The sequence below is a fragment of the Linepithema humile genome, chromosome 2 (assembly GCF_040581485.1).
Source record: "Linepithema humile isolate Giens D197 chromosome 2, Lhum_UNIL_v1.0, whole genome shotgun sequence".
NCBI lineage: Eukaryota > Metazoa > Arthropoda > Insecta > Hymenoptera > Formicidae > Linepithema > Linepithema humile.
In genome coordinates, this window is record NC_090129.1 from 32526984 (window position 1) to 32544319 (window position 17336).

Consider the following 17336-nt stretch of genomic DNA (forward strand, 5'->3'; position numbering starts at 1 on the left):
AATCAGACGAGCATTTGTGTCATGAAATACGATTAAAAGCTTTTCTTTTTGATATCGCGCCGCACCAAGTACGCATCGGGATTTAATCCATCGACGTTGAATGGAGATAATTTCGGCATTGTTCGCTTTCTGTGAACATTCGATTGCACGCTTTTCTATGCTTCCTAGATGTCAAAAATATGAAATACAATATACGAGTACGTGCGGTATCTGCACATTTATGAGATATACGATTTACTCGTATTTACGGTATAGGATTAATTCAAAGAGAATTACATAGATAGCTTTAAATTTCATATAGACAATTTTGTTATCAAAAAGCTCTATGAGGTATTTTTCCGTAAATTTACACAATCTAAAAATTAAAATCTATATTAATAAGATTGTTTTATGTAAGATTTTTATGTAACAATTATTTATAATCTTTTATTTAATTTAATTTTTATACAATTTTTGTTGAAAATTTATTGCTCGAGATGTTTGAATAGAAATTTAAATAGCAAGTAATTGTATTCGATATGTCCATATTCCCAAAAGTATCTTACGATACATAATTTACCGAACTTTTTTCTTTACAATGCAAAAATAAACTGCTAAATTGTATAATTAATTATATAAACGAAAATGTACGCTTCTTAAACATTGCGAAGAAATTTGTTTTTACTATAAACACGCTAAGCATTAACATATCGAATTGCATACGCCTGTGACGTAACTGTCAAATAAAGAGAACGCAGCTCCTAAGATAATATTACTTCTGAAGAATTCCGAGAGGATTTCGAATGTAAGGAAACGCCTGGATCGCTTCGTTCCACGGAATCCTTTTATTTCCCGTTCGAAGACTTCCCCTGAAAATCGTTGAAGACTCTCAAGGAGTCCCGCACCGACACCATCGCGCATTCGTGAGAATCTGCTTTGCGTGCACCGGCGTGGCGGAAGAAGCGCCGAAACTCTCCCCGAGAAAAGTTTCTGTATTCCTTCACAACTTTTCTTACCGTTTCGGTACGGGTCGGTAGTTTTCGGCGTACCACGAGCGCGGAAATAGACGGATCCTCTCGTTCGGTCCTTCCGTTTCGGAATCGCGGTAAAGTTGGTCAGGCACTATACGAGGCACTTCATGACGCCAGGCTCCGACATAGTGCGCGGAGAGCTCAAACTTATCGGGATAACCTTCCATTCCAATGAGTATATTTTTCCTAAAGTAACTTATTCTTGCGGAAAAGACGTTTTGAAGCAACTAATAATTTGCGACCTCTCATTTCTACAAAATCTCATTTCTACGCACTGCTGTTTCGTTATTTCCGTTATTGGATTGATAACGCAAAAAATAATTTCAATAGTTGAAAAATTTACTATTTATAGAATGAGGCAAAACGATTTCTCATATAAAAATAGATGAAAATACACAAAAAAATGTTAACCAGACTTAAAATTTTTTAAGCGAAAAAATGATTTCAGGAAATCAGAATATAATAACTTCTTATTTCTTTCTCAAACAATTTTTGCTTCAATAATTAAGGCTCTTGGTCCCGTAGCCGTGAACTCAGCGTTGACAGTGGCGACATAATTGTGATAGGAATAAAAACCCAGTCGAATTTACCCAGTTGATTTATCGTATAAGTAAATAGTGTAACAGTTTGACCTAATCAATTGATTCGATAAAAGTAAATTACTGAATAATGTAAAATTATCCGAAAACTTAGCAGGGAAAGCCCAACGTAGAAGGAGTATTTTCTACTCATACAGACAGCTGTCAACCGTGTGTTTCCTCGCATAATTAGGCTTCGTTTCACGGTTGATTTAACGATTGTTTATAACCTGTCAAGGAAAAAGCATAATTTTCGGACAATTTTACAGGTGTCTTAAAGCGATCCAGAGTGTTACTTTTTAAATTATCATTTTATTTAGAAATGGCACGCAAGAATTCTCGGCGTGTCATTTCTCGCTTCTGACGTCACGAATCTAATATGGCTACGGTGACTATCCAGGAGCCTTAAATAATAAAAATATATATCATTGTTGAACTCATTTTGAAAACCTAAGCACGAATAAAAAATACAACACCCATTTTAGAAAAAAGTGTTATGTGTGCAAATCACAGATATTAAAAAAACTTTATATCAACAATATCATAATGAATGAATCAATTATCAACATTATTGTTAACTCTGTTTGCGAAGGTATCCTGGGTGAGGCACAGGGACATTCACATCCTAACAGCGGGCGCGTACACGTATACGAGTGACCAGCGATTTCAAGCACTGCATAGACAAAACACGGGACAAAATAGCGAGTGGTCCGAGTGGACTCTCTGCATAAAATGGGCGCAAGAACGAGACCAGGGAATCTACGAATGTCAGATATCCACCATACCCGTCAAAGCGCATCAGTTTCACTTGAACGTTGTTGGTAAGTTTTACATCTGTTCACGATTTGAACTCGCATCGTCGCTCATGTCCTCCCTCAATAACGAACACATTTCTAAAATATTAACCATTGTCAAATTAACGTTTGCCTCAATCTCAAATGTCGATCCGAGAAAAATTGAAATAAAAATTTCTCGCAATGAATATAGCGAACCGTATTAGTGAACGCATAATTAACCAACAAAATGTACGTATAAATAAAGATAAAAAAATTGCTTGTATTACTTTCGCTAAGATGAAAAAATGAAATAAAATAATCATAATAACACTGCACATTACGGACTAAGAATTAATTCAGGTTCCACTCGTGTTCTAAAATATTCAGATCGTACAAATGAATCAAAGTAACTACTAATATAACGAAGAAGAGATACGCTGGATGATTAAAACACATTTCGCGATGATCTCGCAGCTAAATCCTGTCAGCGGAAATATAACGTGTCGACGGTGTCACGCTCATTATTTCAATTACTGACCCGGGCGTTTGTTAAGCAGCTTCACCTCGTTACTTCTCACGGATCGCGAGACGCGGCTTTAAAGATTCCTCTCGTTCGCTAAGTACCATTCCGGAAAGGCTTTCACACGAAGAGCTTTCACGACGCACAGATCTCTAGATTTATCCTGACCGAGCGACGAGCGAGAGATTGTGACTGGGGGTGGGAGGGGGGGGAGGGTAGCGGGCGTAGCGGGAGAAAAAACGGGAGGCAAAAAGGGAGAGGAGATGGAGAGAGAAATCGAAAGAAAATTCTTCTTTATCGCAGTACCTACGGCGACGATACTGGGCGGGCCCGAGCTGTACGTCGGTGCAGGCAGCACGATAAACCTGACGTGCGCCATACACTTCAGCTCGGAGCCGCCAGCCTACATCTTCTGGTACTACAATGAGAACGTCCTGAGCTACGACAGTCCCAGGGGCGGCGTCTCGGTGATAACCGAGAAGGGTGGCGATGTCACCACCTCTTGGCTCCTTATTCAAACGGCGCAACCCTCGGACTCCGGGGAGTACCGCTGCAAGCCCAGCAACGCCAATACAGCGTCCATCAGGGTTCATGTCCTAAATGGTGAGTCTTTGCTCCTGCCGGAGCCCGCTGTGGCTCGGCGGCGCTTTACGAGCGACGCGAGACAAGAGAGAGAGAGAGGGGGGAGAGATTTACGTATTCCGAGCAGATAGTTCGCACAGAACTTTGTACGTTAATGTTCACACAATTGGAGGAATCAAAATTGCTTAATGGAAAATTTCATGTTTCATAGATTTATATAGAGCTTTCCTTAAGGCGTGTATTTGATCAAAATTTATTCAACAAATGCATCAAATTGATTACGATTAATTCTTATTATATATATTACGCATTTCATCTATGCATAATTTTGTCAATAAACACTGGCTTTTAATTATATTCGCGTATTTACTGTATAGCAATCGCGGAAAATTGTATATTTCTGCACCGTTCCATCGACAAACTGCTCGACTATTTGTCTAAATATACTATTTATCAAAAAAATCGAGATGCACCCGGATAAAATAATTCCAGATTCGTAATATTTTATAAAATATTAATCTGTGACATTCAAGACACAGATTCTCTTCAATAAATTATTCTCTCTCTTATATTGTTACTATTTTGCGATCGGGCAAATTTGCTTTAAAATGCATCAAACTTCTTTAACGAACATATATATTAAGATAATTATCAACTAATGAAAATTCGCTTGTCAATTTTTGCTTGCGTGCAATTTTATGAAATATTCAACAATTGATTTAATAAAATAATTAAAACAATTCTGCCTCGTGCAACAACCACGTCATGTCGAACAGCGCGAGAAGGCGCCAGAATGTCGAATCAACCGGCTATTTCATAAGTTGCACTATAAATTCCGGAAGTACAAAACTCTGTCGTCGCATTCTACTTTACAGCGCGCAAAATTATTTTATTGGCCGCCGCGCCAAGGGCTTTAGGCGTTAACTATTTACAACCGGCTCGTAAACTCGAGGTGTATTCCACCATCGTCATTAAAACTATGCCGGTACTGATATGAATCAGAAAAGTTTCACGAATAAATGGCGGAGCCAGCCGCGAATCCGCCCGCGGTCACGCCGATAAATACCAGATGATAATGACGTCAAAATATGAGAATATCGAGTTTCGCGCATAGCCCGCGACGGGTGAATATTTTCACATTTCTTTCTTATCACTTACCACGTACCGCGCGGCTGCGGAATATTCGACCCAGTATATACACTCGCCAGCTGTCTCTTCCCACCTTTGGAAATGCGTTAGAAACTTGCTGCTTTATCAACTCTCTTGGCAATTATGCAGTCGCGAAGTTCACGCCTATATATACAAGATATACGTCTGCTAAGGTTCGCACGAACACGAATACGACGCGGCGGGTTCGTATAATAAGGCCCTTCGTCATCAGCCACGAACGAAGGAGCCCGCGGAGTTGGTGAATGCTTCGATGACCTAGCGCGAATAATTTATTAATGAAGCGCGTGTATGCAACTGACGTTGAATTATGCTCGTTATCCCGATCTGTTTTTCGTGACGCGACAACATCGCGCGAGTATGCAGTACGAATTTCAGCCGATGATTCGTGGATGTTCTCGTATTACGGTTATTGGAATCCATTGTGAAATGGGAAACAAAAACAATTCTGTATGTTTGTAATCATGCATTCGCGTATCGGACGACTATTTGCGAAATAGTATACGGAAACATTATTCTTTCTCTTGTGCAGATAGTTTATATATTTTCAATATTTGGATATTTTAACGTGACGAGAGGTCTTTCATCCGATAATGCTGCATATATCATTCTTGCAATAATTATTCTAATTAATAAATGAGGGTTAAACTAATTTTAATCTTTAAATGTAAGAATTAAAAATGGAGTTCAAATAGAAAATTCGAATATTTTGTGTCCAAACTATCCAAAATTCGAGCCCAAAAAATTATATTAAAATACGTTAAAAATAATTCCATATTTGCAATCCTTTATTTTTCTCATTTATTTTGAAACAGTTGCATTAGATTGTATCGCAAAGATTTGCGATATCCATTGATATTGTCGTAAAAAGATACAAATCGCGACAAAAAGTAGCTCTTATGAACTATTATTGCATATTTTAGTGCACGGCAATCTATGAATTATATATTTTACGGAAAACTTTTATCTTTTATCTCAATCGTTTTCTTCAGAACGTTTTCCCGGAACGTATTGCAGATTTGTGGCGATATCGATTAGTGTGCGTATCGCTGCACGGAAAATACAAATCGCGACAGCGAGAATAACTCTTAAGTACGCGCTCTTAAAATTTTACCGTCGAAATCCCGACCCACCCGTGGAATACGACATCTTAAAAGCTCGCAGAAATTTACAGCTACCCGGTTGATACGGCTTGAACGGGGCGGAAATTACTCTTCGATTCGCACACGCATACAGGCGGCGCGCGCCTGCCTTGGCTGGCGCGACCGATATTCCGACGTCGAAAGAAATATATAGGTCCCCGAGATCTCGTGAAAACTTAGCCATTAGCCGTTACCCGCGGAATAATTCCACGGAGTTCCGGTTACAATGCGTGAAAAACAATTTCGCGAAGTTTGTTCCACCCGCCGTCGCCGTTCCGGCGCGTCGTCGGAAGGAATGTCTTTCCGAAATTTCCTGCGTCGCGATAAGAAACGCGAGCAAGCGAACGAAAGTTTCGTGGGCGCGAAACTTGGAAAATTTACGAGGACACACTCGGAAAATTCCATGAGCATTGCGAACGGGACACAGGGAGGACGCGCGCGTCCGGAAATTGTACTTCGATTCGCTTCACGAAATGACCGATATCCGTCGCATAGAGGACGCGCTTCTAATACGCCATTCGCCTCCGCCCGGAACTTTTACAATAGTTAAATCGTCCGCGACCAACATTGCCCAGTAATCGTGCGCGCGCGCGCGCGCGCGGCCCGGAGGTCCGGCATATTGCGTGCCGAAAAATGGGGAATCATTTATTCGAATGTATCGTTCGCGCAGTTGACATTCATTAAAAAGTTTCGCGACGCGTTATGCCACGCGCACGAGCGGACGCGAGTGCGATTCAATTAATTTCAGTCACACCGGCAGAGAAACTTTCCTCACGCGTACACGTCACTAGTATTTCGATAACTTTCCATGCGAAAATATCTGTGGCACCAGCACGTGCTGCATGGTAAGTCCTCGTTACCCAGATCACGCTCGGAACCCCGACCGCCTCAACCCCCCTCCCTCCTTCCTTTTTGCTTTTCCGCCTCGCGTGAAGTAGATTATATTCGCTGAATGAGATTTTATAGATTGATGGATGGTTTATTTATTCGTGGCGTAAGCCCTGAAGAACTTCTAATAATGGTTTTACCATGTATAACAGAAACAAGAGTGACGTAATAAAAATGTATAGCCGGGTTAGTCGGGTTCGAGCTGGAAAAGATGATGCAACGCCGACATGTCACGATAAAAGATGAAGGAGAGAATAGTTGAATATATTCCCATAATATCTCTTTACGCACATTAGCATCGAAATGCGCATAAATTGTAGTTTGCGACGCAAGAATAATTAAATCACTGAAAGGTGCTGCTTGAAGAACAACTCGTATTTTCTTAACAGGCGGTTCTTCTTAAAATACGACAGCTATGCAAATGAATCGCTTATAAAAATAAGATACTTTTGTGTTACAGGCGAGCGACCGGAAGCGATGCAGACCGGGACCGCGGGGCCGATACTGTCCTCGAGTTGTCTATTGGTGTCCCTCATCATTTTGTACATATCCTCGGTGTAAACGAAAACGAAAAAGAAAAAAAAGCACACACAGCGCCAACGGCCAGAGTTCACATCCGTCGCGGTACGTTCCTCTTGCGTCTACGCGAATGCGCTTTCGCGTTTCCCATCCAATAGATGTGATCGTGAAACGATTGTAATTTGTACGAAGAAATGTTGAAGTTGCTTAAGGCAGAGCCTGTTTAATTGACACACATTGTGTATAATTCATGATACTTTTATGAGGAAAAAAAACTGCCAATTGAGAAAAAAAATAGTAATTCATTCTGGAAGCAACAGTCTTTCAGTTATTTCATTACGACTCTTGCGAAAGCGTCGTGAATTACCATTTGCAATGTGACGGGCTACAAAGAGGGACAGCTATCCACATAATAAAACTACGCGATGCACAAGTGTTCACGAAAATGCAGAGATTCTACACCTGTCTATTCCTTCTCTTTTCCGACATCGAAAGGGACGATGCAATATCGAGTTGTCGCTCAATTAACCGGTTTCTTTCCTCTATCAAGGAAAACACACCGCTTCTTTTACGCGCCACCGACTGTCGCTCTCGCGCCGATGTGCATCGGAAATCAAACGGGAATGTGTGTGTACTATCGCGTCGTGCGCATTCCGGCCGCGATGGAATTGGTGCGCGCTACCGGTGTGAGCGCGATCGCGACGAGAAGTGTCTTTCGGCGGAAAGGCATTTAGTTAAAAGCAAACGTCGACGCTAATGCCCGGAACGTGGGCGTCTAACGGTAAATCCGACGAGCGAACATTCGCCTCCTTTGCCAACGAACGAGGAGGAAAGGGGTGAGAAAGGAAAGGACTGTCTCTGTCGAGGTCCGACCCCGCGATAATCCAGGTAATCCGCATCGCGAGAAACCGATTTACGAGAAGCGTAAAGGTGCAGAGCGATTGCCTTACAGGTAACGTTTTACGAGCGGTCGAATCTTGGGAATGCAAGCTACGTGAATGGGATTCAATGGAAAATAAAACGTGACCGGAGTGCCCGATACGGCAATTTTCCGTATTTCATAAAATTGCCGCGCGCGATAATCGGCCGTATTCACATACTTGCGCCGATGCTATCTTACCAGTCCCGACGACGTTTTCCGCGATAAATTTTATCGTAACCTATCTAAATTGACTCGCATACGTTGTTCTCTCTGCGATTAGCTTTACTGCGTTTGAAGTTCTCTGAATTTTTATATGTTTCCGTTTTAACGTTATAAATTTTTTAATTATTTCCATAAAAGGATTTTATTTCATTAAGCAATTTTTATTCTCTTTTGAAATGTTAAATTTTATGACGTCTATTGGATTTTATTTAAAAAAATTATAAGTGTATAATGTAAAAAAACATTCATCGTTCATTTATCTATGTATCTTTGTATGATCAAGCAAAAGAATTATACGAATCGTCAACACGAGATCTCGCGAAAAATACGGCGGTTTAAACGTTGACTATATTACTTAAATATCGAATCAGAACACGTTTAAATTAATACCTCGTATTAATCTGCGATTATTCGTGCAGGATGTAAAACATACTTTAGTCTTTTAAAAACAACTTTAGTCTTTTAAATATGGTAAAATTGACTCCATAAAATTATTTTATCAATTAAACATCCTTGTTAGCTTTACATTTCCCGATAATTGTAAGAGATATAAATACATATTCCGCGGACATAAAAAAAGATATACAAAAATTAAGTGCAGAATATATCTCGTAGAAATAAAAAAGTACAACTTTCAGTATAAGAATAATACAAATTATCAAAATTGCCAACTCAACTGTAACGCGATAGTATAATATTGTTAAATAGAGATTTTTAATAACAATTCGATGCAGTATGTGAAAAAAATAATTGGACGTGTTTAGTGATGCGACACGTAATCAAACGAGGCGGTGCAAAACAATTAGTAAAGATATATGGCAATAAACGCGGCATACGTGCGCAAAAGTTAATCTTATGATCGCAAATAAACGCGAATGAAACGTTTGAATAATCGAACCGAAGCCCACACCGTGCGCGGCAATTTAATACAATAATCGCCGGCGATTATTGCGGACCATGCATAAATAAGCATTCTATCAATGGAAACGATGGTACGAGGTGCGCTTTAAATTTCTATCTGCGGATTGCCCATTGGTTAGCCCCGAAAAATTGTGTGTAACGCACAATTATTTCTCGTTATATTTTCGCCTCAATTTTGCAGTCAGTTGTGCCCGATTGTTTCATAAATCCGATTACCGTATGTCATTGTGTTGCATTTAGATATAAATAAAACAGTAATTACATAAATACAGAAAAACAATATAAAATTAAACTATTATAACGATATTTGATGATAATGAGAAACGTTTTTGCTGTATTTTAATAAATTGCATTAATATACAATATTGAATATAAGTTGCATTTTATTTCCTTAATTTTTTATTGCATTTACTTCTCACTGTACTAAGCTTGGACCGAAAAAGAAGTGTAAACAACATCTTTTCATATTCCATCTCTTGTTACACGTTGCGCTCAAGCTATACGCAGAGTAGTTTGCCTTAATTAAATTCACAAATGCTGTAGCGGCAGGATTATATAGAGATCAGTACGGAAATCCGAGCACGTATCAACGTAACGCGCGGTATCAGCGTAGTTTCTGTAAGTGTATTATTTCGTCGCCAGAAAGCCAGAAGTAATTGATCAAACGCCGAGCACTCCTGTCATCGTTTGTCCCGACATCATCGCCCTAACCATGATCGTATCGCGAGGCAGATGGAAGGATCGAGAGATAGCGATACAGACAGATGAGTGGCGAGGAGCGAAGGGAAGGGGGAGATTGAAAGACGAACGCACAGAGAGACATTTCGCCGTTGCGCACACACGTGTTAACGTGCTCGTCGGACACATGTTAAACTCACGAACCGTGAAATACCGCGTGCGCGCGCGCGTACGAACACACCGATCCCTTCGAGAAACACGTACTTTGCATGCATGCACAGATTAAGCCTGATGGCAACACTAATCAGCGATGCCGCGAATGCGTTGCAGATCGGTCCACTTCGCCATTTAATAAGCGACCGCGATTGTGAGAGATTGCCGCCGGCATTAGCGTCGGCGTACTAACGCAAATTTGTACATAATGTCTGTATTATATAACTTGTGCGATATCACACACTCACACGCCTTTCCGCGCGCGGTAACTTCGGCGCGAACCGATCTCTCTCGCTCGCTCTCGGATACATTCGAGACAATCGCGAATTTTTTGACGCGGAGGAATCATGCTCCAATCGCACAAACGAGAAAGAGAGAGGGAGAGAGAGGAAGACGATTCTACTTTCTATTTGTGTGTGTGTTTTGATGTGACGTTCTGCCAGATAGCACTAGCGAGCAACGATTTGGCGTTGCTGACCGGAAAATCTTTACTTCCTGCAAAACGAAGCTTTACGACCTCTGTATGCAATCTATTCGTTCTTTTTCTACTGTTAAGTTCCGCTTTGACGCGAAATGACCACTGATTACCTTTGAAAAATTGCGTGTAATGCACAATTATCTTACGGCATACTTTCACCTCAATTTTACAGTCAGTTTTGATTGTTTTTCAATGATTGTCATATTTCATTATATTGCACTGCATTCAGAGATATAAATAAAATAATAATAAAACCAAATTGTCAAAAAAATGCAATGTAATAATAGCGCGAAGTATAATTGCGAAGTTTTTATAAATCGCGCTAAATATTATATTAAATGTTGGTTTCATTATAGTTTCTTAACTATTTCATTGATTTAATAAATATTTTGTGTTATTTTATAAGTTTGTTATTATAATAATTGCACTGTAAAATAATAAAATTCAGCCAAATTGCAAAGAATCTCTACTTATACTTGACATATAAAAATTATAAGTAGAATTTCTCTATCTTTTCTTGTTTTTTCTCTTGTGAAATTATTTGTTATCGAATAGTTTCAAATTGAAAAGAAATATTAAGAACAATATAAATAGCGCATGCAAGCGGATAAAATATGTCGCTTATACGCTCGCCAAAACACTTACATTAATAACATTTCGAAAAATTAATCACTCGGGAAAGCCGATAAGATAAAATTGTCGTTTGCCCGCTAGTGCGATCAGACAGTATTGAAAGTATCGCTCGAGCCACCCGCACTCGGCGAAACGAAATCATTGCAGCTTCGCGAATGTTGATACGCGAGGTGAACGCTCGTTTGGTCCAACAGACTTCCTGGAGCGGCACAGATGGTCGTTTGTCAGAGGCGATTTAAGTAACGAGATGAGTCGAGAGGGCGATGAAGAAATACAGATGCGGCGCAGAAACATGATTTCAGAAAAACAAAGTGTTTTTCTTTTTGCTTGAGCTTGGGGGATGTGCTAACTTTTATTTACTCATTATAATTAGGTTTCCTGCTACACCAGCTAAAATTATTTGTTATAATTAAGGTGCGAATCACAGAATTATTCGTATACATTTTTCGTTTTGAATGTCTTGTGTTAAAAAAAAAAAACGAGAACAAGAGGAAAAATATTTCGAGCCCTTCGAAATTTTGCCACGTGACGTCGAAAGAGTACATGATTTCGAGGGTGCCGGCAAGAAAGATAATATTCCGGAAGTTCTCTCGCGCGGGGCGAACTTGCTAGAATCACGCTTACACGTGTGGTTCGGCGGTGGAATATACGACCCTTGAAAACAATGAGAGGTTGGGCGAAAAATAATTGCGCGGGCGGGTACGGGCGTCGAGGCCGAAACAAAAGTTCGCAGGCATTTTTCTTTCTTTTCGGCGGAAACTGGGTGTAAGAGATAGGAAGCGCGCCGTTGAGTCGCGGAACCGAGTCCGCAATGCGTGCCGCATCGATTTTCCCGTTACCGGGCGGATGTTTGGGAGGCGTATCGATGGCCCTGGTTATTCCGGTTAAACACAGGATGTTCACAAATGTGTATTACTAATGGGAATCCTTCAATCAATTTTTAGTTGGTTTTTTTTCTGGCTCAATATAAATACGCAAACAAAATATAAACGGCAGATGTGGGGATAAGCAAAAAAGTTTGCTCTTTTATTCAATCTCAAGTTTCGTGATTTTACGGCATTGGCGTTTCCATAATTAGCAAATCAATACCGCGGATAATCCGAAAATGAAATAAACGCGTTGCTCTTCTAATTTCGAACTGCATTTACACGAGTTGGAATACGATAAATGCAGCGTTTCCCTATCTCCGTGAAACTCAATGTTACGTTACGCTGATCCTATTACAAGCACTGTTCAATGTATCACCAATAGCACTGTTTAAATCAATATCCTCTTGCAAATGGATGCTTCTTATTTAAAATCGCATTTGCGTAAGAAACTAATTACTTCTTTTAATTAATGTTAGTTGAAATAATTAATGTCTCTTTGTAGATCAAATTACTTTGTTATCATACATATACATATAGTTTCATATTTAAATATTAATCATTAATCTTTTTCTAATGTATAAAGTATACGTTTCTTATTTTAATATTTATGATAAATAATATTTTTTATATCAACTTAATCTGGATTGTAAATTATAAGATGTTGTCAATGTAAATTAGAATTAAGAATAAACAATTTGGCTGTGACTAAAAAGCTTGTGAGTAATATTATAATAATATCTAATTCTATTTTTAGTCTTTATTACACACAATTTAAGTAAATTATAAATTTACGGGAAACTTTTGTGACGCACAGAATAATTAATTTTGTTAATTATAAAAAAAAATTATACCGAATCTAGTACTCAATAATTTTGATTACAATAATATCAGTTAATCTCTTTCTAATACAAGTTGACATAAATCGGTTTCTTCAGTGCACCGATTAGCCGGTGATTCGTGCATTCAAGGCAAATTCAAAATCAAACGCGATTTCGCGTAAACCATTACGCGGCATTCATCATCTTCCAAATGCAACGCGGGTGCAATTATTGTCCGATCCGGGTGAAACCGCTGGCAACTGCAACCGCGCCAAACTCGTATCGCCTCCGCCCTCACCACCCCGCGTAATATTACTTCCTAATAATACGAATTATCGAATGAAACGCCCGTTTTATTACGCGACGTGTATACACGCGAGCGAAATTCTACCGAGTGTCGTGACCAAATATCGTACCAGGCATCGCGTGGCTTCGCACAAGACTGTTCTATACGTGAAAACGGAAGGAATTTCAGCGTCACGCGTCATCAAGCTGTCAACCAGCACCGCATAATAATTTAGACGAGTAATATTTGTCAATGTTTCACAATTATCACTCTAAAGTTACTGAATGTCATTTTAATCACTGTTTCTGAAATTAATTTCACAACAAATTTTTCTTATTGAAAAGTTGAAAGAACTTATATCATACTTTTTTAATTTACACTTCACTTTTTTTATTGAACTTTAAATTAAAATCTTACTTAAGTACAATTCAATTGAAGAAATAAGTAGATAATATAATTGTACTGTTATCTATTCTCGTTCCTGAACTTTAATTTATCAAAAATATTCTTATTTCCAACTGTCAATTATTTAAAAAGAAAACTTTCAATCGGCTTAAATAAAGAATCCAAAGAAGGATGTGCGATTGTTTTAAGATATGTGCCCACATAGTGCGTAAAATACAAGCAGACACGTACTGAATTCGGCTCCACGAGCCGCAAAATGAGGTGAACGCGGCACGTTGCCCGAACTCGGAAAGATGAAACGAATACGAATTTTGCTCATTCCACGTGGCCGGCTGAGTCGAGAATTGAATTCCAGGCGCGAACGGAATTCAATTCGAAGTCCGTGGTTGTCCGCGAATCCTCTCTCACATCCTCATCCCAATCCCCGAACTTCGCGGCAAACTTTACGCGCAGTCAATGCGATCGTTTTCCTTCCTGCGCGTTCTTCACTTCCAAACTATCCACCCCTTTGGCATTGACGCACCGCGACTCTTTTCTATATAAATGCGTTTTCGCATACTACAAAGCTACTGACATTTATACTTGCAGTGTACTCGCTTGTATTTTCGTGTACACGATTCACGCGGAGAACATTCGAAAGGAAGATTTGTCGCGCGGATTTTCACAGCTACACAAAGTGCGATCACTTTTCACGGGAGAAAATCAGAGGGATTTTAGCGATAAAGCGCATCGTTCCTCTCGCCTCTCTCGACTCGTCCGCGGATGCCGCGCTCAATTTGCGCGCCGCATATTTTATTGCGAGCACAAACACGCGCGAAATTTTGCGATAGCGAAATTCAGATGATAGGCGCCGAGAGAAACTAATCGTTAACTAGATTGTGAATTAATTGTTAACGAGAGTACGCTCCGACGGACAATGCGACGGACTGGAACTCGACGAGCCGTAGATCCTAATCGACGAATTTTGCTAAGTGCAAGCGTAAGAGATAAGAAGAAAAAAGTGAACAGAAGAAAAAATCCGTAATCGCAGTGATATCGTTAGACTAGATAGGTATATTATTGTACATACTATGATATTACGATGTTTACTAAATAAAAATGTTGAAAGGAAGTGGAGTGGCGTGCTCTTTCGAGCGGAGATTGTAGAGCCGCATGTACATAACGTATCCTAAAAAAAATAAATGCTCCCTGATAAGTCTTCACCAATCGTTGGTAGAATGCTATCAATTCTATTTCTTAATATACACACGGAACTTATTGATTTCATTTATTTATTATAATTCACCATCTTTTATAAACCGACGGTATTTGCAAAATTTCTTTTCAAAGTATCAAACTCTAAATATTCTAAAAATTTTTCTTACTAAGTCCACATTTTTGCTAATGTTACACATAATGCAATATATATGATATTTTTAATAGCTATTGGAAACAATATGTTAATAATATTTGTATCATTATTAGAAATTTATTCAAGGATCTCATTCCATATTTTGTCCGCATAAATATGCGAGGAAGAAGCGGAAGAAGTTCGTTACAAAGGTGACGTCGTAACACCTTTAGACGAACGGTTTGAGTACTTCCTTTGTTACAATCTGCACCTTTGAGGACATCTCGTGGAAACGACCGGATTCTCGAAGAAATCTTTCTGCTTCTTCAGACCCGCGTCTTTTTCATCCTGATAGCTCGGAGCTTTATGGAGAATGCTCCTTTCGCCAACGATAAGTAACTAACGAGCTTCAAAGGACGCCGTTGGACGATATTTCTGACACCTTTTCACTATGTGACCACATTCAAAAGCGAAACGGAATTAGGATTAAAGAAGAATAAACACGGACATAGCCCAGGTAAAAAAAGCATGTTCATATTCATATGTTCGTTATTGTTAGCATCATGATACTTTCCTTCTTAATTTTTTATTCGCACTCGTATGCGTCAATTATGGCATGATTAAATATCACATATAGTCGATTCTTTGTTGCAAACTTTCGTATAATAGATTTATTAATTTTTTTTATATAGTTAGATAAATAAAAAGTATAAATTAAAGCGAATTATAGAATTATTATCTTACACACTTGCCGATTTATTCAACATTGTACACGTATTTAAAGCAAGCGAGACGAACGATTATTGTCTTGGCCGTCACGCGAACATCGTCAATACATCAAACGCGTACATAACAGACATGTGTTTTAACTGATTTAATTTCGAAAAGTTAAATTTTCAACAAAATATTCAATTTTTAATGATGGGAGGTGCACTGCGCGCTTATAATTATTGCAAAGCGAGCTTATAATTTATATGACAACAGGCAATGCAATAAACATGGCAATACATATTGGAATCATATTGGTTCCAAATCACAATACAGATATTTAAAATTTAATATTGTTGTAAAATTGTCTATTGATTAATAGATCTTTTTCAAAAGTTTAAAGAATGGATAATTGTGTATTAAATCGATCCTATCAGAAGATCTGCTTTGTCAGATATCAAACCATCGGAAAAAGCTGCGTATAAAATACTATTCACATATAATATTATAGAAACGACAGTGACAATTGCAGCCTGCAAAATAACAAAATAACGTGTCGACCAAACGTGCCTACGCGTTTTCAAAAAGCTACAATGTACGTGCGATTAATGAAACCAATAAAACTGTCTGCACCAGTGAAATTCGTTAAATTTAATTGGATACGAATAATCTCACGATCGAACGAAGAACCACACAAAGAAAGGGGAATCGATTCATGAAACAGAAGACGACTAGATGACCCTAAACACAATGGAGAGAAAACATCCGAGTTGCCGACTGACTAATGAAAAACAAACATCGCGCTCGTATAAAGAATAATATTCTATTCTCAGTTTCTAAATAAAACTTGCAATTCGTCAAGCTTGAAAATTCAAGGTAATATTTAAATTTATCAATAATTATTCGTTTCATAATTATCGTAATAATTATTAACTTAGCGCATGAATATTAATTAATACTCTTATGCTCATTGTAAGCATAATTTTTATCAGTGTAATTCAGTGAAAGCACATTTGCGTTTGTAATCATGTCACTGACAGATTAATGAAACATAAACATATTTATATCTACACATTTATATGATTAAACTTAGATAATTTGCAATAAACAAAATTGAGAATTAATGTCTGTGAAATTTTAGTATTTTATATAATATTAATAAAAATTATATAAAATGCAATATCACATTTAATTAGTAATATTATTTCTCCCAATATCTATTAATTTTTAATTCATTTACTTGATAACATGACTCCACCATTTCTGTAACAGCAACCGAAAAACCGCAACGTCCGCCTTCGTTGAACACCTTTAATCTGCGCTGCTTTTATCCTCGTAGAGTTCTCGTTGATATCCAATTCAATATTCTACTAAATATTGAATTTTTGATTGCACTAAACACTTTACACAATTGCACACAATATATGGCACAATATTCGAACTATTATACTTTTAAAAATTTTCACGAAAGCACTTACCGCAGGCACGTTTTGCGAAAAATAATCACGATTTGTCCGCGGCATTGAAGGATTCATGACCCAACAGGTCATACTAATCTATTTGATTTTGTTCAAATCAATAGATTCCTAAAAAAGCAAAAAAAGTAATTAGGACAAAATTTAGAACAAACTTTCAATCATTCTTAATCTAAGAAAATATAAGGAAAGTAGC

General features: G+C 38.3%; 1 protein-coding gene across 1 annotated transcript in view; it reads left to right on the forward strand.

Annotated features, from left to right (window-relative positions):
* LOC105674937 (zwei Ig domain protein zig-8-like) overlaps positions 1–14833 on the forward strand; it is a 44612-nt gene extending 29779 nt beyond the window's left edge. Inside the window, exons 3-5 of the mRNA XM_012371625.2 lie at positions 2181–2409; positions 3188–3487; positions 7124–14833. Coding sequence (XP_012227048.1) covers positions 2181–2409; positions 3188–3487; positions 7124–7224 — 630 coding nt within the window. The 3' untranslated portion in view covers positions 7225–14833. The remainder of the gene's footprint in view (positions 1–2180; positions 2410–3187; positions 3488–7123) is intronic.
* The last annotated feature ends 2503 nt before the right edge of the window (positions 14834–17336 follow it).